Genomic DNA, 25,661 nt, shown 5'->3' on the forward strand with positions numbered 1-25,661 from the left:
TCCACACATCTGCCTGAGGGCTGCTCTGATGAGCCAAGGTCAGAGCAGGCTCTTCCATGGGCAGCCTCCCCTTCCACTCTCTGTCCATCATCCCTGGACTGTTGGTGTCCTGATGAAATCTCCATGCCTTTCCTTCTCAACTGTCCAGAAGCTCCTGGTTTCTAGTAGAAATACCGCGGTTCATTTATACCTTTCCCTGTTAATAGATGCTTAGGTTGTTGCCAGTTTTTATTCCTGCAAGCAAGACTGCAATGAATGTCCTTGTCTCCTTGGCCTTTTGGACAAATGTCTCTCTAGGGTAGAGCCTGTGTTGAGTTGCTGGATCATAGAATAGGCATGGCTTTACCTTGTAATGGGTACTGCCATGTTGCCTTCCAAAAGGGCTGTTCAATCTGTCCTTCCTGTCTCGCCTCATGAAGCCTTTTTGATAGTCCCAGGCAGAGTTGCCAGAGCCTTGCATCTGTGCTTTCCCTGGAGAGTCTACCTGCTGTGTTGTTGCTTCCCTGTTTGTCTCCCCACCAGACTGCAAACTCTTTAAGCGATTAATTTAACTTTTTGAAAAGGTTATATTTGCATTAGGTGCAAAATTCAAAACAGGTGCAAGGCCTTCCATCCAATTTCTGTCTTTCCCCCAACTACTTCCCAGGATTGCTGATTTCTTATGTAGCCTTCCAGAAATATTTGGTGTACATATAAGCAACTAAGTATCTATGTGTTCTTTTTTCCCCCTTTTTTATTATTATTATTATTATTTTATTTTATTTATTATTATTTTTTTGCGGTACGCGGGCCTCTCACTGTTATGGCCTCTCCCGTTGCGGAGCACAGGCTCCGGACGCGCAGGCTCAGCGGCTATCGCTCACAGGCCCAGCCGCTCTGCGGCATGTGGGATCTTCCTGGACCGGGGCACGAACCTGTGTCCCCTGCATCGGCAGGCGGACTCTCAACCACTGCGCCACCAGGGAAGCCCTCCCCCTTTATTATTTATACCAACTGTAATTTACAACACACTGGTTGTAACCTGTTGTTTATATTTAACAGTGTATCTTAGACATTCTTCTATCAGAATGTAAATATCCCTATTTCTTTTGTAGATGTATAAATTTATTGAACTAGCCCGTTACTAATGGACATTAAAGTTGTTGCTATAAGAATAATGCTATAAGTCTTCCCTGGTGGCACAGTGGTTAAGAATCTGCCTGCCAATGCAGGGGACATGGGTCCAAGCCCTGGTTTGGGAAGATTCCACATGCCGCGGAGCAACTAAGCCTGCGCTGTAGAGCCCAGGAGCGACAACTACTGAAACCCACACGCCTAGAGCCCATGCTCCTCAACAAGAGAAGCCACCACAATGGGAAGCCCGTGCACTGCAATGAAGAGTAGCCCCCGCTCGCCGCAACTAGAGAAAGCCCGTGCGCAGCAATGAAGACCCAGTGCAGCCAAAAATAAATAAATAAATAAATTTATTAAAAAAAAAAGGAATAATGCTATAGTGAATAACCTTGTACATATGTCTTTATGTCCTTTCGTAATACATATGATTCTATCTGTAGGATAAATTCCTAGAAGTGGGATTTCTGGACCAATGGGTGTGTGCAGGTATAACTAAGGAATTGAGGTGAAATTCACATTACATAAAATTAACCATTTTAAAAGATTATTTATTTATTTATTTATTTATTTATGGCTGCGTTGGGTCTTTGTTGCTGCATGCGGGCTTTCTCTAGTTGTGACGAGTGGGGGCTACTTTTTGCTGTGGTGCGCGGGCTTCTCTTTGCAGTGGCATCTCGTTGCAGAGCACAGGCTCTAGGCGTGTAGGCTTCAGTAGTTGTGGCACGTGGGCTCAGTAGTTGTGGCTTGTAGGCTCTAGAGCACAGGCTCAGTAGTTATGGTGCATGGGCTTGGTTGCTCCGTGGCATGTGGGATCTTCCCAGGCCAGGGATCGAACCCATGTCCCCTGCATTGGCAGGCAGATTCCTAACCATTGCGCCACCAGGGAAGTCCCTAAAATTAACGATTTTAATGTGAACAGTTCAATGACCTTTAGTACATTCACAACATTGTGCAACCACCACTTCTGTCCAGTCTGAAATATTTCCTTTACTCCAAAATGAAACCCTATATCCATTAAGTAGTTACTCCCTGTCCCTTCCTCCTCTGCCCCTGGCAACTACCAATCTGCATTTCATATCTATGGATTTAACTATTCTGGATATTTCATATAAATGCAGTCATACAGTCTGTGGCATTTTGTGTCTGGCTTCTTTCACTTAGAATAATGTTTTCAAGGTTCATCCATGTTGTAGATGTATGAGTTTTAGCATTTATTCCTTTTTATGGGTGAAAAATAGTTCATTGTATGTAAATATCACAATTTGTTTATCCATTCATCCATTGTAAGACTTATGGTTTGTTTCCATCATTTGCCTGTTGTGACTAGTGCTGGTTTGAACACTTGTGTACAAGGATTTGTTTGGGTACATGTTTTCAGTTCTTTGGGGTATTTACTTAGGAGTGGAATTGCTGAGTCATAAGGCAATCCTGTGTTTAACTTTTTGAGGAACCACAAAATTTTCCACAGAGGTGTACCATTTTACATTCCCACTAGCAATGTATGAGGGTTCCTATTTCTTTGCATCCTTGCCAACACTTATTATTTTCCTTTTTTAAAAAATTAAAGCCGTCTTCATGGGTGTGAAGTGGTTGCATGTGTAGTTTTTTTTAAAGTTATTTATTTGTTTATTTATTTATTTATTTAGGCTGTGTTGGGTCTTTGTTGTTGTGCGCGGGCTTTCTCTAGTTGCGGCGAGTGGGAGCTACTCTTTGTTGTGGTGCCCAGGCTTCTCATTCCGGTGGCTTCTCTTGTTGTGGAGCACGGGCTCTAGGCACGCAGGCTTCAGTAGTTGTGGTGCATGGGCTCCGTAGTTGTGGCTGGCAGGCTCTAGAGCACAGGCTCAGTAGTTATGGTGTACGGGTTTAGTTGCTCTGCGGCACGTGGGATCTTCCTGGAGCAGGGCTCGAACCTGTGTCCCCTGCATTGGCAGGCGGATTCTTAACCACTGCGCCACCAGGGAAGCCTCTACCTATGTAATTTTGGTCTTGCCAAATTTTCCTCCCTAGACGGTGTATAAATTACGTTCTTACTGGAAACTATGGGAAATACCTGCTTCTTCGTGCCTCTTGTCAACACAGTATAATATGAAACTTTTTGATTTTTGTCAATCTGAAAGTTGAAACATGGAATCTTTTTTTTTTTTTTTTTGAGGTATGGGGGCCTCTCACTGTTGTGGCCTCTCGCGTTGTGGAGCACAGGCTCCGGATGTGCAGGCTCAGCGGCCATGGCTCACGGGCCTAGCCGCTCCGCGGCATGTGGGATCTTCCCAGACTGGGGAACAGACCCGCGTCCCCTGCATCGGCAGGCGGACTCTCAACCACTGCGCCACCAGGGAATCCCGAAACATGGAATCTTAATGAATGGTTTTCAGAATTTCTTGTATTGGGTTAGCTTGGCCATCTTTTCATATGTTTGAGCCATTTGTATTTCTGTCTCTTATAAAATTTTTTGTATCCTTTACCTATTTTCTACTGGATTGTTTGTCTTTTTCTTATTGCTTTGTAGAAACTTTACAGATATTAGGGAAATAGTCCTTTGATGGTGGCATGAGTTGGTAATATTTTCCCTAGTCTGTCTTTCCATGAACATTTTGCTTGCCTACCATATTCATTGTCCTAGGTGCTGGAGCTGTATTTTTAAACAAGAGACTCAAGGCTGCCCTTCTGGAATTTGTTCTAACAGGGGGATGCCAGGAGACAATATACAAATAATCAAGATAATTTTCAGTTATAGAGGGAAACAGAACAGGCTCTTGTGATTATGGTGGGTGGGTGGTGAGCTGGAAGTGTGCTTATACAGAAAGCTGAGTGGAAGATGATAATTTGCAGACACAAAAGGCAAGATAGCCATTCAAATCACTGGGAATGAAGAATTCAAAGGCCACAAGGGAGGTTGAACCCAGCATATTTGGGGCAGTGGAAGGAGGCCAGTGGAGCTGAGTAGCGATCAAGGGGAGAGGTACAAGGTGAAGTTGGGAGGGATGCAGGGGCCAGATCCTGAGCATCTAGCCTGCCACGCCGAGTGTAGATTTCATACTAAGTATGATGGGAAGCCTCAGGAGAGTAATAAGTAGGAAGTTATTATTATATCATAAGTATTTTTCCAAATCATTAAAAATTATTTGAGAATTTTAATGACTGCTTAGCATTTTATGGCTATGTATAAACCATATTTGTTAAACTCGTTGGAAATATTTGTTTTTTTCTCCCCACTGATTTTGAATCTTATAAAATCTTGATGGACAAATCTATAATTTTGATGCCTTCTTAGGCTATTTTCCTACAAGCAGATTTTATGAGCAGTTTTTAAAGGTGTTTGATACATGAAATTCAACAGCCCTCTGGGGTGTGCTTTTGTGTTACAGAGTGTGTTAACGACAGCTACTGGTTTGGGAGGGATAGAAACTGTGAATACTGCTTTGATGAGCCCCTGCTGAAAAGAACCGATAAATACCGGACTTACAGCAAGAAGCACTTTCGGATCTTCAGAGTAGGTGGCAAATATCCATACATTTGGGAGAACTGGTCATCTAGACATCACTCTTAGTTGTCTCCCCACTGAAATGCCCACCATTAAAACTGAAATAAAATGTTTTCTATTTTAGGAAATGGGTCCTAAAAACTCTTACATCGCATACATAGAAGATCACAGTGGGAATGGAACCTTTGTAAATAGAGATCTTGTAGGGAAAGGAAGACGCCTTCCTTTGAATAACAATTCTGAAATTGCACTTTCAGTATGGAGTAATAAAGGTAATATTATTATCTTCTGGTTACTGGAATTTTTTCTTTCTGTATAAAAGGAGAAATGACATTGTGTCCTTTGCAGAGTATATTTAGGTACATAAAGTAAGTAGGTTAGTATTCAAGATTCACCTCAATCCTAGTTGCATTTTTTAACAATCAAAATTTCTATCAAGACCGATTTTCTAAGGTTTAATTGGTTTGATTAGTTTTATTTAAAGCCATATGCTTTAAATTATCATTTTGCTTAGTTATCATTCATTAATTCACTAATTCATTAATTAATTGATTCACTTTTATCACATCAGTCTTAGCTATCTATGAGTTGTTATTTTAGGCCATTAGTTCATCCCTTCCCCCTCTTTTTCTCTTCCTTCCTTATTCTTCCCTTTCTTTATTCCTTTTGGTCATTAATTTCTGCATATATTTATTGAACTGTTATATATAACCGGCATTAGGCTATGGGTTTTTCTGTAACAATCTCAATTTAGCCTTCCACCTTCTTAAATATGACGTGGTTATCCTTTGAAAGTGGAGATGTTTATCATCATTATCGGGTAGTATTTTATAAGTATCTATTCCTAAAACTTCATGAATATCACATCTAAAATGAACAGTTGTCATTCGGTGTGAATAAAAACAACCTACAGAATTAAATATAGCTCACAGTGATTTTGAAATCTTGGACAAGAGGAATACTCTCGTTTCTTCAATTTGAAAAAAAGCTCACAGAACTTCCCCAAACTATCGGAGAGTTGAGCGGCTTGGAATGGTGTGTGTTTGTTTGGATAATTCCTTAAAAATATAGATTCCCAGAGGCACTGTCCCATAAATCCTGATCTACTAGTTCCAGGGATTTAAAAAATCCTGCCCAGGTGATTCTCTTGCAGCCAGTCTTCAGACTGGCATCTCGGAATTATGGCTATTCTGGACATCCTGTAGTACATTTTATGATTGCCTTAGTTTCTCCTGTTTTCTGACTATTTTATTTCCTGTCTGATAATTATAGTCAGGACAGCTGCACAGGCTTTTGCTGTTTGTGAGCACCTGGTCGAGGTGGGCAACTGGTCGCTGAAATGTGGCCTGTCCTTTACTTGACAAGTGGTGTGCCATCTTTTTCTAATTGTTCTATCTGAAGGGCACCTTTTCTTATTTGAACAAAAGTGTTATGTGGCTGTGATGGAAATCGATCAAACTGGTACTCTGCAGACTGATTCAGCCTACTGACATTTTTTTAGGCCTTTGCTGATATTTGTGCTTTAATATGAAAGTCCAGTTTTCTTTGAAAAGATGGAATATCTGGCCATACTCGAGCATATTATCCCTAATTCAAGGATTTGCAGGTGCTAAGTAGAGGTTGCCTCCTTTAGATGGATGATGTTTTCCTGTTCAAGTCTCCACTGCTCCACATCTTACACTCACTCCAGCCTTACCTGTGTGCATGACCTTCCTGGCTTGTGTAGGCAACTGAGTTTACAGCCCCTGAAGTAGACCTCGACACTTGGGAAAATACATCTCCAGAGCCCCTGAAATTCCCTGATTCTCAGGTGTCACTAGCATCTAGGTTCATCAATATCAATAAGCAGGGAGGAACGGTTGTATCCTAGGTAGCCAGCTGGTCTCATTCATTAGGCAGCTGTCTGCCTTCTGGGGACCAGCCAGGTCCATTGAAGCATGCTGAGCTGGTTCAGATTTGTGCCAGAGACTGGATCTCTAGGTTACTCCAGGGAGGTCAAGACCCATCATCTGAAATCTGAGAAACTCAAGGGTCTTAACAAATTTCACTCTTTCCAGATATTATAGGCAGTTGAAAAATTACCACTTTGTAGAACTGAAATGTTTGATAACTGATTGCAGGTTTGGCCCAATGGATGGTTAAATTATGAAATGAGTGGTTTTTTGGTTTTCTTTTTCTGAGTTACAGGCCGAACAATGAAGAAATAAAGGGGATTTTTTGGGAAAGTGTTATTTAGTTAATTTTACAAGTAAGTTCAAGGTGGTTTGCACTATAAAATACCAGCTAGGTAAAGGTAGAAATGGTTGAGAGAAGATAATACTAGTATGTGACTTCTGGCCTGATTTTTTTGGGATATTTACTTGCCTAGAACATATTTTCTAGATTCAAACTATCTAGATTCAAACTAATTGCCTTTTGGTTCTGGGCCTGTGCAGTTGATAACTGTTCTGAGGTCAAGGAATAAGAATAGCGTTTATGTATGAGTTTCCTGCATTATAGTGAGAATGATGCTGTGTGTTTCCATTGTGGAATGAAGCCTGTCTGTCATCATTTTTCAAGGGTTTCACGACTTGCATTAGCCTAGCTAAATGATTTCTTTGGGGTTAGATGTTAAATGGAATTAAGAACGATTGTCTTATATTCCATACGTTTACTAAGTTATAGGACCATTTATCTTTTCTTTATCAAATGGATTAATGAGACCTATTTCTGTCATTTTTTCCTTAGTTTTTGTATTTTTTGATCTGACTGTAGATGATCAGTCAGTTTATCCCAAGGAATTAAGAGACGAATACATCATGTCAAAAACTCTTGGAAGGTAATTTTTTTTTTCTTGTGGAACTTGCACTTAATTTCTTTCTAAACATTTGTCATTGGTTAGTTTTTTGTTCCTGGTTTTATGGCATTCATTATGTATTCATAACATTTGTAGGGTACCTATTTGTGATAGGTATGTTATTGACTTAAAATGATCAGTTGAGCAGTTTTTCTTTATAAATTTTATTGGCGATAACTTTTTAAAAGCAGTTTTATTGAGATATAACTTGCATACCATACAGTTCATCCATTTAAAAATATATAGTTCAGTGGTTTTTAGTATATTCACAGAGCTGTGAAGCCTTTACCATAATCAGTTTTAGAACATTTTCATTACCTTCCATAAAGAAACATTTACTGCATTTCTTTTTTTTTTTTTTTTTTTTTTTTTTTTAAATTTTTCTTTTCTTTTTCTATGTTGGGTCTTTGTTGCTGCATGCAGGCTTTCTCTAGTTGCGGCAAGCGGGGGCTACTCTTCATTGCGGTGTGTGGGCTTCTCATTGAGGTGGCTTCTCTTATTGAGGAGCACGGGCTCTAGGTATGAGGGCTTCAGTAGTTGTGGCATGCGGACTCAGTAGTTGTGGCTCACGGGCTCTAGAGTGCAGGCTCAGTACTTGTGGCGCATGGGCTTAGTTGCTCCGCAGCATGTGGGATCTTCCCAGACCAGGGCTCCAACCCGTGTCCCCTGCATTGGCAGGCGGATTCTTAACCATTGCGCCACCAGGGATGTCCCAGCAGTGGTTTCTTCAACGGCGCCAAAAGCGCAAGCAATGAAAGAAAAAAATAGAAAAATTAGACTTCGTCAAATTTTAAAACTTTTGCCTCAAAAGACACTATCAAGAGAGTGAAACACAAGCCATAAAATGAGAGAAAATATTGCAAATGATATATCTGATAAGAATCTAGTATTTAGAATAAAGAACTTTTACAACAAAAGTTAACCCAATTAACAACCCAAGTTAACAACAACTAAAAGATAACCCAATTTAAAAATGGGCAAAGGACATTTCTCCAGAGAAGATATAGAAATGGCCAAAAACCACTTGAGAAGATACTCAGCATCATTAGTCATTAGGAAAGTGCAAATCAAAACCACAATGAGATGCTGCTTCACACCCATTAGGATGGCCATAATAAAGAGATGGAAAGTGACATGTGTTTGTGAGGATGCGGAGAAATTGGCACCCTTATGCACTGCTGTTGGGAATGTAAAATGGTGCAGCCACTGTGGGAAATAGTTTGATGTTTTCTCAAAAAGTTAAACAGAATTACCATATGACACAGTAATTCCCCTTCTTAGGTATATACCCCCCAGATTGAAAACAGATGTTCAACAAAAACTTGTGCATGAACAGTTCACTGCAGCTCTATTCACAGTAGCGAAAAGGTGGGAACAACCTAAGTGTCCATCAACAAAAGAATGGATACACAAAATGTGATATATCCATTAAATGGGCTATTATTTAGCTATAAAAAGGAATGGAATACTGATACATACTACCGTATGGGTGAACCTTCAAAACATTCCAAGTGAAAGAAGTCAGACACAAAAGACCACATAGTGTATGATTCCACTGATGCGAGATATTCTGAGCAGGCAAATCCATAGAGAGAGAAAGCAGATTAGAGGTTGCCAGGGGCTGGGGGCAGGGAAAAAGGAGAGTGAACACTTAATGGGTTTGGGGTTTCCATTTGTGCTGATGAAAAATTTCCGGAACTAGATAGAGGTGATGGCTGCACAACATTGTGGGTGTACTTAATGCCACTGAATTGTACACTTTAAAATGATTATAATAGCATGTAAAGCAACTATATACCAATACAAAAAAAAAGAATCTTTAAGACAAAGCAAAAAAAAAAAACCCCACAAAACAAAAAATAAAACGTGATTTTTGTTAATAAAATGTTAATAGGATTGACAAAAAAGAATGATTACAATGGTAAATTTTATGTTATGTATATACACAATACATAGTAAAAAAGATGTCTTGGCAACCCCTTCACCCCATCCCCCAACCCACAGTGGTTAGAAAAGTCTACTTGAGGCAGGTAACGGGTGACTGATGCTTGATTAACTCTACTGGGTGTCATCCTGGGTAGCAGTCCTCCTCCATTTTAGCATCCCAATTAATGCAAATCTTCAAGAGCTTGCTGCAAGCAGATACATGGTGCACTTTTGGTTTCTTATGTATTGTGATTTTATTTCGGGTGCAATTCATGGCATCAACTGCTTACGCACTTCCTTTGAAGACAGAGGATAAGGAAGAAGAGAAATGGATCAGTGAAAGTAATTCATTTGCAGTTGCTGTTTACTATTACTTGTCTCAGGCACTCATTTTTAACTTGGACTTGGTCATATTTGGTCTTTCTCTGGCCCCTGGGATAAATCATTTCTCTCTGATTTGTTCTTAGCGTCTTTCTGAGAGTTTCACAATCTGGGGTGACAGCAAGACCTAAGTCTATATCACTCAGCTCAAAAAGTGGCATTTGGAGCTGACTCAGTGTTGCTGGATGGTCCCTATTCAGTTATGCCTTTGACATTTTACACTGGTGAGGTTTCTGAAAACAGAGACAATGGGCTGTCTTTAACTCGAAATGGTTGAGGCCAGTTCAGGAGTGGTGGGTCTCAGGATTAAAAACATTTTGACAGTCAGTCACTTTCTGTGTTTTTCCCTGTAGTGGTGCCTGTGGTGAGGTGAAGCTAGCTTTCGAGAGGAAGACGTGTAAGAAAGTAGCCATAAAGATCATCAGCAAAAGGAAGTTTGCTATTGGCTCCGAGAGGGAGGCAGTAAGTACCCTTGTTTGTGGCTGTTTGGTCATTCTTAACACTTCTTACCTTCCCCAAATAATTTTAGAGTGGTGATTTTCAATGTCAGGAAGGATTTATTGCTCAGAATTTGTAGCAAAGAACATTGAAAATTTTTGAGTATATTCAACTAATCTAAACACTTACTTATAGATAATTTGGTTCCAAAAATATTTGGTTATACATTATAATACACATAGCAGGAACTTGTTTTTGCTTTTTTGTTCCCTTCCAAGTTGTTACAAGGCTGTTTTTACAATAAATGAAAGGAAATTAGGAAAAAAAAAAAAAATCCAGCCGTATCCCCACCACTGTAACCCCACAGCTGTTTTCAGTTTTCTACTTCCTTCTAGTCTTTGTTCCTATGAATTTCTATTTCTAGATGGTTGAGATCATATTGTGCATACAATTTTGCATTTTGCTTTTTCACATAAGCATTAATACATATACTTTTCCCTAATGTATCCTTTTTGATGATCGAGTCTCTGTTTCACCAATTTTATCATAATTTATTCAACCATTTCTCTGGTTGATCATTTAGATAAGTTAGGTCATTTAGGTAATTTCTAATTCTTTGCTCTTCCTGATAACGTGGCAATGAATTCCTTCATGTTTATAGATTTTTAAAAATCTTAATTAAATTATTTTAATAGTCTCTTTATATGGTACCCATTCATTTTATTACATTTTCTGTAATACATGCTTATGAGTTGCTGAAGTGGCCAAGTGTATTTGTCTTTCAACACATGACCCAACAAAGTAATGTAAAACATAGCCTCTAATCACGTTTTCCTTTGTGGCCAGCTGTTTCTGGCTATTATACTCTAACATTCTTTAAAGATCAATTTCTTTTTTTTTTTCTCCCTAGACAATGCCATTCTCACACAGCAAGAGGAATTTCCTTTCAGTTTTCACATTGTTATAGATCTTTCCCCTGTGATTCTGGATTTGTTTCCCATTTTGGGGGGAAGAAAATAACCTACCAGATTCTTAATGACTTGGAGCACAATTTTACTTCTTAATTTCATCTTTCAAATCCTATCGGACTCTTTAGACCTCTCCATCATCAGAGTACACCCGGATTTGGTAATAAGTTTACCGGCTTACAGGAAGAGGCAGGTTTTTAAAATTAAACATCTGGGTTTCTTCGCTGAAGTCCATTTTACATAAATATGTAATTCTATATCCTCTTTGCTTTTGGAGGGTGTAGCCCATGAGGTTGAGTAACTCGAGTCATCCTTTTGGAATTGTAACGGAGAGCAACTTCGCTACCCTGAAGCCTCCTCTCGTTAGAGTCTCAGTACTCAGCTTGCACTTGAAATTGGAACCTGGGTCCGCTCTATTATTAGAAATGTGACTTGACGTTTTCTTTACACATTTTAATTGAATACCTACTTGTCTATGGTTTTTGTTTGTTGTATCTTTTTTTTTTTTTTTTTTTTTTTTTTTTTGTGGTACGCGGGCCTCTCACTGTTGTGGCCTCTCCTGTTGCGGAGCGCAGGCTCCGGACGCACAGGCTCAGTTGCCATGGCTCACGGGCCTAGCCGCTCTGCGGCATGTGGGATCTTCCCAGACCGGTGCACGAACCTGTGTCCCCTGCATCCGCAGGCGGATTCTCAACCACTGCGCCACCAGGGAAGCCCTGTTGTATCATTTTTATGAATGTAAGCAATTCCACAGTTGATGAGACAAGCAGAGCTTACCAGGTCAGTGTGAGAACAGTGGAAACACACTTTGTTTCTGGCTGTGGGAACTGCAGCAAGTGGCTTCCTTTCTCTGAACCTCAGTTGTTCCATCTGTGAAACAGGGATACTTTTAGAACCCAGTTCACTTGGATTTTGAGACTTACATGAGACGACCCTTTTAAATAAAGAGCTTAGCATAGATTTTGAGACTTACATGAGACGACCCTTTTAAATAAAGAGCTTAGCATAGACCTTGGTTATTATTGAATGCTTACTATTTGCCAGGCATTTTGTAGGGTGATTTTAGGTGAGTTGTGTAATTCATCCACCTCTGCGCCTTGATTTCTCTGTGAATAGTGCTGACTTTGGAACTCAGGCAGCCTTTTTTTTTTTTTTTTAAATTAATCGATTAATTAATTAATTTAGTTTTGGCTACGTTGGGTCTTCGTTGCTGCGCGAGGGCTTTTTCTAGTTTTGGCGAGCGGGGGTTACTCTTCATTGTGGTGCGTGGGCTTCTCATTGCAGTGGCTTCTCCTGTTGAGGAACATGGACTCTAGGCAGGCGGGCTTCAGTAGTTGTGGCGTGCAGGCTCAGTAGTTGTGGCTCGCGGGCTCTAGAGCGCAGGCTCAGTAGTTGTGGCACACGGGCTTAGTTGCTCCGCGGCATGTGGGATCTTTCCGGACCAAGGCTCGAAGCCGTGTCCCCTGCATTGGCAGGTGGATTCTTAACCACTGCGCCACCAGGGAAGTCCAGTCAGCCTTTACTCAGCTAAATTGAACTGTAAATATTTTCTGAATATTGGCTATTATTATTACTAATAAACTCTAATGTTGTTTTTTTTTTCAAAGGATCCAGCACTCAATGTTGAAACAGAAATAGAAATTTTGAAAAAACTAAATCATGTAAGTACTGCTGTAAAAAATGACCCATACTTAAATTCATTTATGTCAAAATATGGGGAGAGTGCAAAGCACTTCAGAGTAATAAAGCTAGTATTAACCTGGGTTCCTTAATTCTGTGTGTGTACATGTGTGTTCGTGTGTGTATGCATGCATGCATGTGTTTAGCTATCATTTAGCTGGGGAGAGCTTTACCCTGAAATTTTGTAAGGACAATACTTTTTTTTTTTTTAACATCTTTATCAGAGTATAATTGTTTTACAATGTTGTGTTAGTTTCTGCTCTGTAACAAAGTGAATCAGCTATACATATACATATATCCCCATATCCCCTCCCTGTTGCGTCTCCCTCCCCCTCTACCTATCCCACCCCTCTAGGTGGTCACAAAGCACGGAGCTGATCTCCCTGTGCTATGTGGCTGCTTCCCACTAGATATCTGTTTTACATTTGGTAGTGTATATATGTCTATGCCATTCTCTTACTTCGTCCCAGCTTACCCTTCCCCCTCCCCGTGAAAGGACAATACTTTATAAAGATTTTTATGATTAAATAATTATGTGATATTTCCACTGACTTAGTTCTGGACCAAAAGACACAGTAAGTCTCCTAAATATAATGTCTTATGGGTGCTTGATCAACTGATTATGTTTGTGGAGACAATGCTCATTTGGTACATTTGGTTTAATTACACCTGAAAATTTCACACCTCTAAATACCTCTTGATGGTGCTGATTTCCATTCACCTCAGTTGGAATAAATCAAATAAATCCAAGGGTATCCAATAAGTATGACAACATCCTGGATGATTAAACGGTGCCTGTGGCCTCATTGAGTATAAATAGTTCTTGCCTTTTTTGTGCAGTGATGACCTTGTCTCAATGGAAAGAATCTAAAGATGTGAGAAGAGAAAGTTGTACTAGTGGGACTGATCCCATCTTCCTTTTTATTTTTTCTGTTTTGTCATTAATTCATGGTCCCCCATGCAGTCCTGAGCTAGGTAGGCACTGGAGTTAAACTTGAAATGAAACCTCCAGTCTGTCCAGCTAAGGATTGTCTGATTCTGGTTCTTAACCTCCAAACAACAAAAGGTTTTTTCTCCCTTCTCTGACCTGCTCAGACCGTCCTAACAGCAAATAGAAACTAAGAACAACATCACAGGGACACAGTAATTCAATAGCTTCCTTTAGAACTCGTGGTGGATCCGAAAACCCATAAGAATGTGAGTGGCTGACCTTCCTGCTTGACTTTCTTCTAATGCCCTTGAAACTTCTTCCTCTTCCCTGCATTCGCCTCCTTTTTCCATAGGATCTGGAATCTCGTTAAAGAGAGGAGCCCTCTAATTTTCTGGGGTGGTGTTGCTTCAAACATCCCCAAAGATAAACACTTAGAATCCTCAGATAATTTTCTCTGATGTCAGAAGATCCGCAAACATAACATTTATACAAATCCAATGTCTGCTGCAGAGGAGAGAAATTTAAAACCCTAAAAAAGATCCTGGGAGGTATTTGTTGGCAATTTACAGGGCCACTTGGAAGCCCTTGGGAATTAAAGATGGGCATTTTGATGTTTGGGGGCATCTTTGGGGACAAAGATGGGCTCATGAGTGCACTTTGATGTTTGGGGACAATGGGGTATTTGTTGGCAATTTGCAGGGGCACTTGGAAGCCCTTGGGAATTAAAGATGGGCTCATGAATGTGTTTTGATGTTTGGGGACAATGAGTAGAGCCTAGCAGAGTCCAGTAGACCCTGGCCTTTGGAGTCCGGTGTTGATTTATCAATTGTCAAATGTTTGTTGTGCCAGCCTGTTTTCTAGGCTCTGAGCAGTGAGCACAGATGGACTTGGTCATCCCTCCTCTTATGTGGCTTCAGTCTAGTGGGAAGACAGACCTGGGTTCCCATCCTTGCTCTGAGCATGTCATTTCACTTTGCAGAGCCTCTATTCCCTCATCTGTACAGTTGAGACAGTAGGATACTTACCTCAAAGGTCAGTGTGAGACTTGAATGAGATGTGCTCATAAAGGTTTCAGCACAGGGAACACACTAGGGGAATGACAGTGATCTGTAATTCCCTACTCTTTGCCCTGTAGGACCTAAGTGGAGGGTCTGGGTTGGTGGCTTCTGGTTTCTGAGAGACACTTTCAGCTATGACAGCTGTAGCCCATGGCCCTGGAGATAGTGGGGACTGGAGACAGCCCATGCTGGCTCCGTCTAGTGGGCTCCTGTTCTTGTTCTGTTAGCTCCCAGCCCCACCCATTCCCAGAAGGGCACTGCCAGTGATGAAGCCAAGCAGACCAAGCAGTTTCCATTCCTTCCTCTCATCTCCTATTCCTTTTCCATGTGTGTGTCTTTTCTTCTGCTTTTCATTTTATCAAAATATCACATGCATCCCCCTCCCTGCATTTTAAAACTTTCAGCTTATTTTTAAAAGAATTTTTTAAAAATTAATTTTTTTTGGAGTATAGTTGCTTTACAATGTTACGTTAGTTTCTGCTGTGCAGCAAAGTGAATCAGTTATATGTATACATATATCCACTCTTTTTTAGATTTCCTTTCCATTTAGGTCACCACAGAGCATTAAGTAGAGTTCCCTGTGCTCTACAGTAGGTTCTCATTAGTTATGTCATACATAATAGTGTCTGTATGTCAGTCCCAATTCATCCCACCCTCCCCTTCCCCCATGGTAACCATAAGTTTGTTCTCTACATCTGTGAGTCTATTTCTGCTTTGCAAATAAGTTCACCTGTACCATTTTTCTAGATTTCACATATAAGCAATATTATACGATATTTGTTTTTCTCTTTCTGACTTACTTCACTCTGTATGACAGACTGTAGGTCCATCCACATCTCTGCAAATGGCACTATTTCGTTCCTTTTTATGGCTGGGTCATATTCCATTGTATATATATGTACCACATCTTTATCCATTCCTCTGTCGATGGACATTTAGGTTGCTTCCATGTCCTGACTATTGTAAATAGTGCTGCAGTGTACATGCGGAGTGATTTTTAAAGAATTTACCTCTGTATTTCTACATAATACACACAAACTGCTCTCTCTTGGTTTATTAATGATAATAGCTCACTGCCTTCCTGTTATATGAGAATTTCAGCTCTCCTTTCCTTTCTGTTCCTCTTTTTTTTTTTTTGGTACGCGGGTCTCTCACTGTTGTGACCTCTCCCGTTGCGGGGCACAGGCTCCGGACGCGCAGGCTCAGCGGCCACGGCTCACGGGCCCAGCCGCTCCGCGGCATGTGGGATCTTCCCACACCGGGGCACGAACCCATGTCCCCTGCATCGGCAGGCGGACTCTCAACCACTGCGCCACCAGGGAAGCCCTCTGTTCCTCTTAATGTAATACTACAGTGCATATTCAGTGTTTCCATTATTGTGACAATAACAAATGGTCATGCAGAGCCAAGTATACTATGATATGATCATAGGTAAGGAGAGGTGGAAATGGTTTGCTCTCAGCCTGACCCCATGGCTGTTTAGTCCGTGACCAAAATGTGGCTGGCAGGGCTCACCCTCAGTGGGTGGTGTGTCTGTTATTGATGTTGATGGTATTAATCTGGGCAGCATATGGGTGTCTCCTGTGTGCCAGCTGCTCTGCTGAGTGTTGGTCTTAGAAAGATAAATAAGGCTTGACTCAGCCCATGCAGTGCCTGGTGAAAGGAGACTTGTGTTGGGTGTCAGTTTCCTCGTGGGGCAACACAGATTAGAGCCACTGCAGGAAGTGTGGATCTTAATTCCAAGGGGGACATTTGAGCTGGGGCTTGATGCCTGGGGCCAAGTGTGCCCAGAAGGCTGGATCACCAGGCCTGGAGGGTAGTGTGAGCAAAAGTGTGACACAGGGAGAGAATCTGAGGCGGGCCGGGAGTTTTGTGGGCTGGAAAGGAGGATGTCTGGGACTGGCCACAGGAGATGAGGCTGGAGTGGTGGGTGGGACAGGACGAGGCTGGGTCTTGAAGGGCTTGCTAATCCCTGCTGAGAAGTTGGAATTTAGCCTCTAGGCAGCAAGGTGCTAAAGGATTTCTTTTTTCTTGTCTTCCTCCCTTCCTTCCCTCCTCCTCACTCTTCTCCCTTCCTTCCTTTAAATAATTTAAAATTATATAATATTTGACACGTGTAAAATAAGTGTAAATTATAAAGCAAACCAATAAAGTGAACACCTTTGAACTCACCATTAATTTAACAATGAAAACTTTGCCCATACAATTAAATCTACCTCATACTCTTTGATGTCTGTCGAGACTTGCCTTTTCCACTCGGCATTGTATTTCCAAGATCCATCGTGCTGGGGAGGCTGTGGGACATTCATTCACCGCTGTCTAACAGTTCATCATGGGGAGGTACCACTTGGAGGATTCTTTTCTTTAAGATTTATTTTTATTATTTATTTATTTAATTTATGTTTGGCTGCATCAGGTCTTAGTTGCGGCACGTGGGGTCGATCTTCGCTGAGGTGTGCGGGATCTTTCATTCCGGTGCATGGGCTGTAGTTTGCGGCACACAGCCTCTCTAGTTGAGGTGCTTGAGCTTAGTAGTTGGGACGTGCGGGCTTAGTTGCCCCGCAGTATGTGGGATCTTAGTTCCCCAACCAGGGATCGAACCTGTGTCCCCTGCCATTGTAAGGTGGATTCTTTACCACTGGACCAGCAGGGAAGTCCCTACTTGGAGGATTTTAATCAGCGATGGAAGTGATGAAATTTGCTTTGTAGCAAGATCACTCTGGCAGGTTTTGCTATTCTTTTTAATCTAAAATCTAAAAATCTTATGGGACTTCCCTGGCCGTCCAGTGGTTAAGACTCCGTGCTGCCAATGCAGTGGGCACGGGTTTGATCCCTGCTCAGGGAACTAGGATCCCAAATGCTGCAGGTCGTGACCAAAAATAAATAAATAAATAAGTAAAAATCTTACAGCTCTCTTCTCTTTAATTTAAAAAAAAAAATAAATTTATTTATTTATTTTTGGCCACGTTAGGTCTTCGTTGCTGCGCGTGGGCTTTCTCTAGTTGTGGCGAGTGGGGGCTACTCTTCATTGCAGTGCGGGGGCTTCTCATTGCGGTGGCTTCTCTTGTTGAGGAGCATGGGCTCTAGGCACATGGGCTTCAGGAGTCGTGGCACGCGGGCTCTAGAGTGCAGGCTCAGCAGTTGTGGTGCACGGGCTTAGTTGCTCCGTGGCATGTGGGATCTTCCTGGACCAGGGCTTGAATCCATGTCCCCTGCATGAGAAGGCGGATTCTTAACCATTGCGCCACCAGGGAAGCCCTTCCCTTTAATTCTGACATAACCACAATCCTCTTCTCTGCTGGGTGGGAGTGTATGTCCCTAATAGATACTCACCACATCATTTTTCTACCCCGACCACTAGCTTTACTGTCAGTCATTTGTACTATGAAAACAGTAGGTGTGTTTTCCAAGTGTAAAATCATGCTATTAAATATGCATTTTAAACTGTACGATACTGTTCTCTGTTGTTCTTCAGCAAATGCACCCAGCATTGATCAGAGGTCACAAACTATGAGCCAAAGGTGTGTGTGTGTGTGTCTCTCTCCTCCACCCCACAGATGTGCTGCAGAGTTCGTATGAAACTGGAATTTCCCTCTTCTTTTGGAAAATGGAGGATCTTGTCACATGGGGTCCCCTGTGGTGCCAGTTGCTTGGAGCTGAATAGCCCTGCTGTCTGGCAGGATGGCTGGGCTCCCCACCTGGCCCGCTCCCTTTATTCATGCTACCTGCTAGGCTCCCAGGTTCCTTAGGTATCCTTGAGTCCCTGTGCTCGGGGGTCAGTGAGGAGGAAGGCTGGGAGGAGACTGGCCTCCCTTCTTGGCACCAGCCTTGTATACAAAGCGTGAACTGCTCTCTTACCAGCTTGGTGGGGTGGAGAGTTTCTTGTATTTTCTCACTCAGGAGCCAGTTGTATTGTGTTCTGCCTTCCCCCGTGCGTGGAAGTCAGAGTGTACCGAGGCAGGGGGCCAGAGGCCTGGTCTGGGCCTCCTTGACCCCTTGGGTGGATGTCCTGAGTTCTGCTCTGGTGGTTTTCCTCTTGGGGAGCTTCTCACTACTTTTTCTCTTTTTTCCCCTTTTAGCCTTGTATCATCAAGATTAAAGACTTTTTTGATGCTGAAGATTATTATATTGTTTTGGAATTGTGAGTAGTAAACTTTTTTTTGTTTCCATTTAAACGTTTATAAGCCACCAAAGAGCCTAATGCTGGCTTGCATTTATCCATCCTGGGGACCTTCAATGTATGTATGTGGTGGGGGGTTAGTATCAATTCTAAAATCCCTCTAGTGTGTCCAAAGGCATGTGGATCTGAGGCCTGTGTTTGAATCTTACTCTGCTGGTGACTGACTGTCTACCCATGGGTTAGTTTACTTCACCTCTCTGAGTCTCGTATTCCCTGTGTTAAATTGGGGTAATAATGATACCCCCAGGCACAGATGCATAAGGTTCAAATGCTATGAGGGCTGGAAAGCCCCCAGCAGAGCACCTGGCACACTAGGTGCTCAAACACAGGTGCATATTATTACTCGGAAATAACCGGCCTGGGTGGCCCTTGGTGCTTGGGATCACAGTACCAGGTTGCATGGTGACACCTGAGTATCTTTCAGGTGCTGGTTTTCTTGCAGGTTTATTTGGTGTGATTAAAATAATTTCCTGTCTCATTCCTGGAAGAGGCCTGTTTTGATGCTCGTTCTGCATAAATGTGCAGTGTTTCTGGGAGTGGCTGTCATGGCAGACAGACAAGGCTTTATCCTGAGTGGGAATCAGTGGCTATGCTGGCTGACCATTAAGATTATAGAGTAAACAGCAGCCCCAGTCATAGCGCTAGGAGAGACTGGATGGCCCTTGTACTTAAGGGAATATCTGTTGCTATGAAATAGGAGATTGTTCTTTGACTGGATCTAGTTAAAACATTTTAATAATAATAGTAATAGTAATAATAATACAATAACAGTAACATACTAATTAAGCACTTAATATGAGCCAAGTCCTGCTCTAAGCACATCACAGGGATTGACTCATTTAATTTTCCTGTCATCCAGATTACTTACAAGTTATTGGTGAGTTAACTATTTTTAGGTCCACTTTACAGAAATGAGAACTGCATTGCAGAGGGATTGAATAATCTTGCCAAGCATCTCCAGTGTGCCAGGTGCTTTACCTACATCAGTTATCTCTTAATTTTTACAACAGCCATCAAGGTAGGTGGGATTTTATCCCCATTTTTTGGGGAGGTAGAAACAAGCTCAGAGAGGTTGTGTAACTTGCCCAAAGTCCCACAGCTGGGAAGTGGTGGAGCTGGGGTTCAGACCCCAGTTGTCAGATTATAGGTTCCTGCTTTCTCCTCTACACCAATCTCAGAACCACCTGGGGTGCACAATAAAAATGCAAACTCCTGGGTCCCACCTCTGATCTACTGCATCAGATTTTTTATAAGCTCCCCAAGCATCTCCAATTCTCACCGTGCTCTTCCTCCATCTTTCCTTGTTCCTTAGTTTCCAATGGGCACATCTTTGTTGTGGAGGAGGCTTATTACCTCACTGCCTTTACAAATGGGAGTCAAGAGTGAATGAACACTTTGCCTGTCTTAATGAGTTTGCTTTGTTTTTGTTATTCTCTTCCCTCCAAGTGAGTTTCCCTCCAGGAATGAACCCCCTGCTTTGCCTGTGTGTTTCAGGATGGAAGGAGGAGAGCTGTTTGATAGGGTGGTGGGAAATAAGCGCCTGAAAGAAGCTACATGCAAACTCTATTTTTACCAGATGCTTCTGGCTGTTCAGGTAAGAGAAGCCCTTGCTGCTTTTGACAGTGTACTTTTCTTTTAAGTGTTATACTCTCCCAGTTAGGCAGAAGATGAGGGACCAGGGATAAAAACCCAGAGAACGGAGTATGTGTGTGGGTTGTTCCATTCTTGGCAAAAACATCCCACCCCTTTGACTCAGATGAGAAAGCTCTTGCTGTGAGGCTTAAGAGAGTAAAAAAAAGGAAGTTAAAGAAATAAACACAGTCCCACATGGCCTCTCTTTAGCTTGGAGGTATTTCTGGGGGAGGGGATCTCTACTGCTGCCTGATCCTTGCAGAAATCCCCCTTACCTCTCAAGAGGGAAGCTGAGCAGGTATGAGGACAGATCACACCCCCGTGGCACAGTGCTAGGGGTTTCTTGCACATGTAGCATCTTGTTAACTGTAGCAGGCACGTGGGCAGGCACATGCTCTGCCTTCTCTTCAATATTCGGGGCAAGTGTTGGGTGGAGGAACAGCTGATGGCACCCTGTATGCTTCAGAGAACATCACCCTTTCTCAACCCGGATTTGGTTGTGGCGATTCCCTGCCAAGGCCTCTTCCCTTGAGAACCTACTGTGTGCAAGAGACGCAGTGATTGGGAGCAGCTCTTGCATTGGGTGAGGATTGAGGGAGATTTTCCAGGGGCTGGTCTACCTGGGTGCCAACGCTGGGGGCTTCACCAGATCCCTTTCCGGGTGGAGGTGTCTTGGAGGATTTTTCCTCTAGGCCAGAGGGATATCCAGAGAAAATTGAAGCCCATAAATACCTAACCAGTGCTTTACTTTCTTAATGGTTTGTTCCCAACCTTATATTATACCAAGAATATTAAGATGAATTGAGTGCAGATCAGTGGATGTGGGAAACTTTTTTTCCTAAAGAAATATGACTTAGTATATAAAAATGAACACACAAAGAAATATCACCATTCTATTTCAGCCATAGTTTTCAAAGACTAATCTTTGCATCAAGGAATATGTTAACTCTGGGTGTTCAAACAGATAATCTACACATGTGTACTTTACAGAGTCCCTTTAAAAATATTCTCAGGGATGGAATAACCAAATATACTATTTTGGTGGAATTTTTATAGTTTAAGATGGTCTCATAATATTTTATATCACCCATTTACATTTTTATTATTGAAATTGACATCTATTTCTGCCAATGTGAAGGGATAGTTATTATCTTGAAGAGTGAAGTAAAATGTCTACTGTCACAAGTTGCCTTTTTCATTTTTCTACTTTTTAAAAGAGTTTCTTGCAAACAAATTTGTAAACACTAATCCATTTATCCAGTGGTTTTCTATGATTTGGGGGAATATGGTTGTGAGTGACATGGCTTACAGTTTCATCCAGTTGTAAAATGTGTGTGTGTGTGTGTATGTGTGTGTCTCTCTACTCACATACTACTCCATATATCTAAGGGTCATGCCTGTCTTTCTATGCAGTACCTGCACGAAAATGGCATTATACATCGAGACTTAAAGCCAGAGAATGTTCTACTCTCATCTCAAAAAGAGGACTGCCTTATAAAGGTAAGAAATGTATGTTCTATATGTGGCCACTCCAGTAGATTTCTGTTCAGAAACTGTTTTTAAATTCATCAAGTAAAAAGTGGGAGCATAAAAAGGTAGAGAACTTGACCTTCCCACTCTTAGCAATTCTTTTAGAGATCAGGTGGTATTGCTCCAATCCAGATGTAATGAGCATTTATTGAGCTCCTTTGTGTATAAGCCACTTTCATCTTCAGAGGGAGGAAGTAGGGGTCTAGATGGGAGAAACACATCCCCTGTCTTCCTCTGTTTAAAACAGTACTTCCCAAGCCTGGCTTCATTTTAGAATCCTCTGTTGATTTAAAAAAAAAAACACAAAAAACCATGACACCAAGGCTATGCCTCAGAATCGCTGTAGGTGGCACCCAGGTGTTAATATTTTCCCCAGGCTCCTTGGGTATTCCAGTTTGCAGCCAAGGTTGAGAAACTGGGTTCTAAGGAGAACCAGGAATAACTAATTAGAATTCTAGAGTGTCTGTTTAGGGTTATAAGCCTTTTGTAAGGTTACAGAAAACCCAGATCTAAGTTGAGAGAACCTGGGCCTTAAAGTTCCTTGGCTCAGGAATTTTCATTTAAGCAAAATTAAATAACTTGCAGAGTTTAAAATTACCTTACCAAAACATCAATGTGTAGATTCCAGATTAATTGCAGCATGAACCGGTAGGATAGGAACTGTTTTAATGTGCATGTCTTTTGGGACTGGCAGACTATGTTACTCTTTATTTTATGATGTCATTAAAAGTGATTCCCTTTTGTCCTTACTTTAGATTACTGATTTTGGGCAGTCCAAGATTTTGGGGGAGACCTCTCTGATGAGAACCTTATGTGGTACCCCCACTTACCTGGCTCCTGAGGTTCTTAATTCTTTTGGGACTGCTGGATATAACCGTGCTGTGGACTGCTGGAGTTTAGGAGTTATTCTTTTCATTTGGTAAGAAAACGTTTTCATCTTTTCAGACTCTGGTTGGAGGTATTTAGGTGAAATCAGAAATGTGTCCAGGTCGAGAGCTTGTGTTTAATTTAGGTTACTTTTTTTGACCATCGATTTAAAGCAACACCTAATTTTTCATGATGCTGAAAAAGAAATCGATATATCCATGAATGCCACTGAGAATGCAACTTGATTTCTTTTCCTTTCTCTCTCTACCAATATTAAGCCTTAGTGGGTATCCACCTTTCTCTGAGCATAAGACTCACGTGTCACTGAAGGATCAGATCACCAGTGGAAAATACAACTTCATTCCTGAAGTCTGGGCAGAGGTCTCAGAGAAGGGTATGGATACGAAAGGGTTAAGAATTTGTGGTTTGCTAAAATGTGTGTGCCGTGGTGGGAATTTCTTTTCAAATTCTGTGATGTTTTCTCCTGTCAATCCTGTTCTTATTTTCTGTTGTTAGTTTTGCACCATTTGAGAGGCAAAGGAAATTATTAGGAACTTGGGCTCCAGAGCCAGGCTGATGTAGGCTTGTGTCCCGGGTCTTCTACTTCCTAGCTGTGTGACCTTAGGCAAGTTACTTAACATCTCTGGGTCTCCATTTTGTTTATTTGTAAAAGGGGCACAATAAACCCCTACCTCAAGGGGTTTTGTGAGGGTTAAGTATAATATGCTCACTGTGCCTGGTATCTATTTAAGTGTGGAAAATAATGGGTAACTTTTTAGTTACAAGGTCTCCTTTGAATTAGTAAGCACAGCAAGAGCTAAATGTAATTACTTTGTATTTTAGAATTTAAAAGGGTAACTTTGTAATTCTCAAAAGAAAAAGTAGAAAACTAAAACAATGTACCACAGATGGTTGTGCTAAGTGTCACAGTGTCTAAGGAATAATATTGCAATATACAGCCAGCCTCCACTTGTTGCTGGCTGTCAAGCTTTGTTTCTGCCAAGCCTGGGATTTCAAGGAGCGAGCTCTCGCTGGCCGAGGAACTCTCACCATCACTCTGTGGGTCTTGGAGAGAGTTGGCTGAACATCCTGAGTTTTAGAACTGGGGGAAGTTCAGCTTTAATTAGTTTGAACTTGAGTCCAGCAAGGAGAGTAGGGACGGAGAGCTAAGAGGTTGTGATGTCTGAGCAGGGAGTGTTGGGGAGCATCATGGTCGTTCCTGGTGTTCTAGAGCACGTGGACAAATACAGAGTGGGGAGCATTAGGGGGCCCTGCCTACCGTGCCTACTAATCACAATGACCTCAGCCTCTCTCTCCTCTTTCTGGATGTTGGCCTGTGATTCTGGCACACTCTAATTTTGTTGATTTAATGTCTTTATCCTTCTCACTGTGATTTGCCAAATTATCTTACTGCTTTAGCTCTGGACCTCGTCAAGAAGTTGTTGATAGTGGATCCAAAGGCACGTTTTACGACAGAAGAAGCTTTAAGACACCCGTGGCTTCAGGTGTGTATGGGGCAGTGTCTGCCAGCCTAAAATACCCGGGCAGCCCTGAACTGCCTGAGAGATGGGGAAGAGGATGAAAACATACGTTTGCTTTGTTGGGTCTGTTTAATGCAATTTTTAAAGACTGAGGTTTAGGTGTGGGGGTATGTGTATGTTTGTATATGGTTCTGAGTGTGGGTGTGTCTCGTGTTTGTGTGCAACCTTTACAACTTGACTTGGATAGACAAGCTCACTTTATGGCCTGTCCTGGTTCCACTTGGCTTCCCTGAGTCTGCGGTTCAGTTGTGTTCCATTGTGTTCCTTTGAGAGATTGTTCTAACTCCAAACTTCCACCCTAGCTATGTCCTTCTCTTCCCTCAAACACCGTACCCCAGATGGGTGGGATGGGCTGTGTTCCAGCCATCTTCAACCTTAGATGAGGGAAGCAGGGCTGGGAGGAGGGGAGCAGCCTCGCTGGGGGAGAATCTGGCTATTTCTTAAGCCTAAGTGATCGGGCATGAGGGGTCCCACTTCTCGTTCATGGTGAGTAAGCATGCCGTTAGCAGATTGTCACCTGTGCCTTTCAAGTCTGCATTTCCTCTGTGTCCCTGCTGGGGGTTGTGGCTGCCATTAGATTATGCACTGATCTCATTTGAGCTGCCAGGGTTGGAAGTCCTTAGTGGCTTTGGTGAGCTAGTCTTTGGTTTTAGAATTCACTACGGCCTTGGGCAGGCTTTTTGATGGATGCCAGGTCTTCTGTTAAGTGGAGTTCCTTTTAGCACAGCCATATGCCTTTCTGTTAACTTTCATTTGGTCTCTCTTTCCTGTGGGGATGGGGGAACTTAACCAGGTTGCTTGAGCTGGAGGCTCACGTACTGTGGGAATTTCTAGTCCAGGAACTCCTTGGGCCATCTAGTCTCAGCACTGTGCTTCTGGGGCTCTGGGAAGACTGTCCTTGTTCTTTCTCTCTTCCAACCCTCCATACCGAACAGTTCTGCTCAGGCCAGCTCAGGTTGGGAACAAGAAATCCTTACAAGAAACAATAAGTAGATATATGTGTTTGGGATGTTGCCCTGGAAACAGCAGTCCCTCCAGAAAAAAATCTGTCAGATGATTTAGCACTTAATAGACCACACAGATTTGAAACTGCAGGACC

At 42.0% G+C, this 25,661-nt stretch overlaps 1 protein-coding gene across 3 annotated transcripts in view; it reads left to right on the forward strand.

Moving 5' to 3' along the window:
• CHEK2 (checkpoint kinase 2) overlaps window positions 1-25,661 on the forward strand; it is a 48,567-nt gene that overhangs the window by 16,006 nt on the left and 6,900 nt on the right. For all 3 annotated transcript variants that reach the window (XM_007103018.4, XM_007103019.4, XM_055080626.1), the window contains 11 exons: window positions 4,479-4,603; window positions 4,719-4,866; window positions 7,322-7,412; window positions 10,091-10,199; window positions 12,751-12,804; window positions 18,892-18,953; window positions 20,487-20,586; window positions 22,038-22,124; window positions 22,910-23,073; window positions 23,300-23,415; window positions 24,441-24,526. In XM_007103018.4, coding sequence (XP_007103080.1) covers window positions 4,479-4,603; window positions 4,719-4,866; window positions 7,322-7,412; window positions 10,091-10,199; window positions 12,751-12,804; window positions 18,892-18,953; window positions 20,487-20,586; window positions 22,038-22,124; window positions 22,910-23,073; window positions 23,300-23,415; window positions 24,441-24,526 — 1,142 coding nt within the window. The remainder of the gene's footprint in view (window positions 1-4,478; window positions 4,604-4,718; window positions 4,867-7,321; window positions 7,413-10,090; window positions 10,200-12,750; window positions 12,805-18,891; window positions 18,954-20,486; window positions 20,587-22,037; window positions 22,125-22,909; window positions 23,074-23,299; window positions 23,416-24,440; window positions 24,527-25,661) is intronic.

The sequence above is a fragment of the Physeter macrocephalus genome, chromosome 19 (genome assembly GCF_002837175.3).
Source record: "Physeter macrocephalus isolate SW-GA chromosome 19, ASM283717v5, whole genome shotgun sequence".
In the NCBI taxonomy this organism is placed as follows: domain Eukaryota; kingdom Metazoa; phylum Chordata; class Mammalia; order Artiodactyla; family Physeteridae; genus Physeter; species Physeter macrocephalus.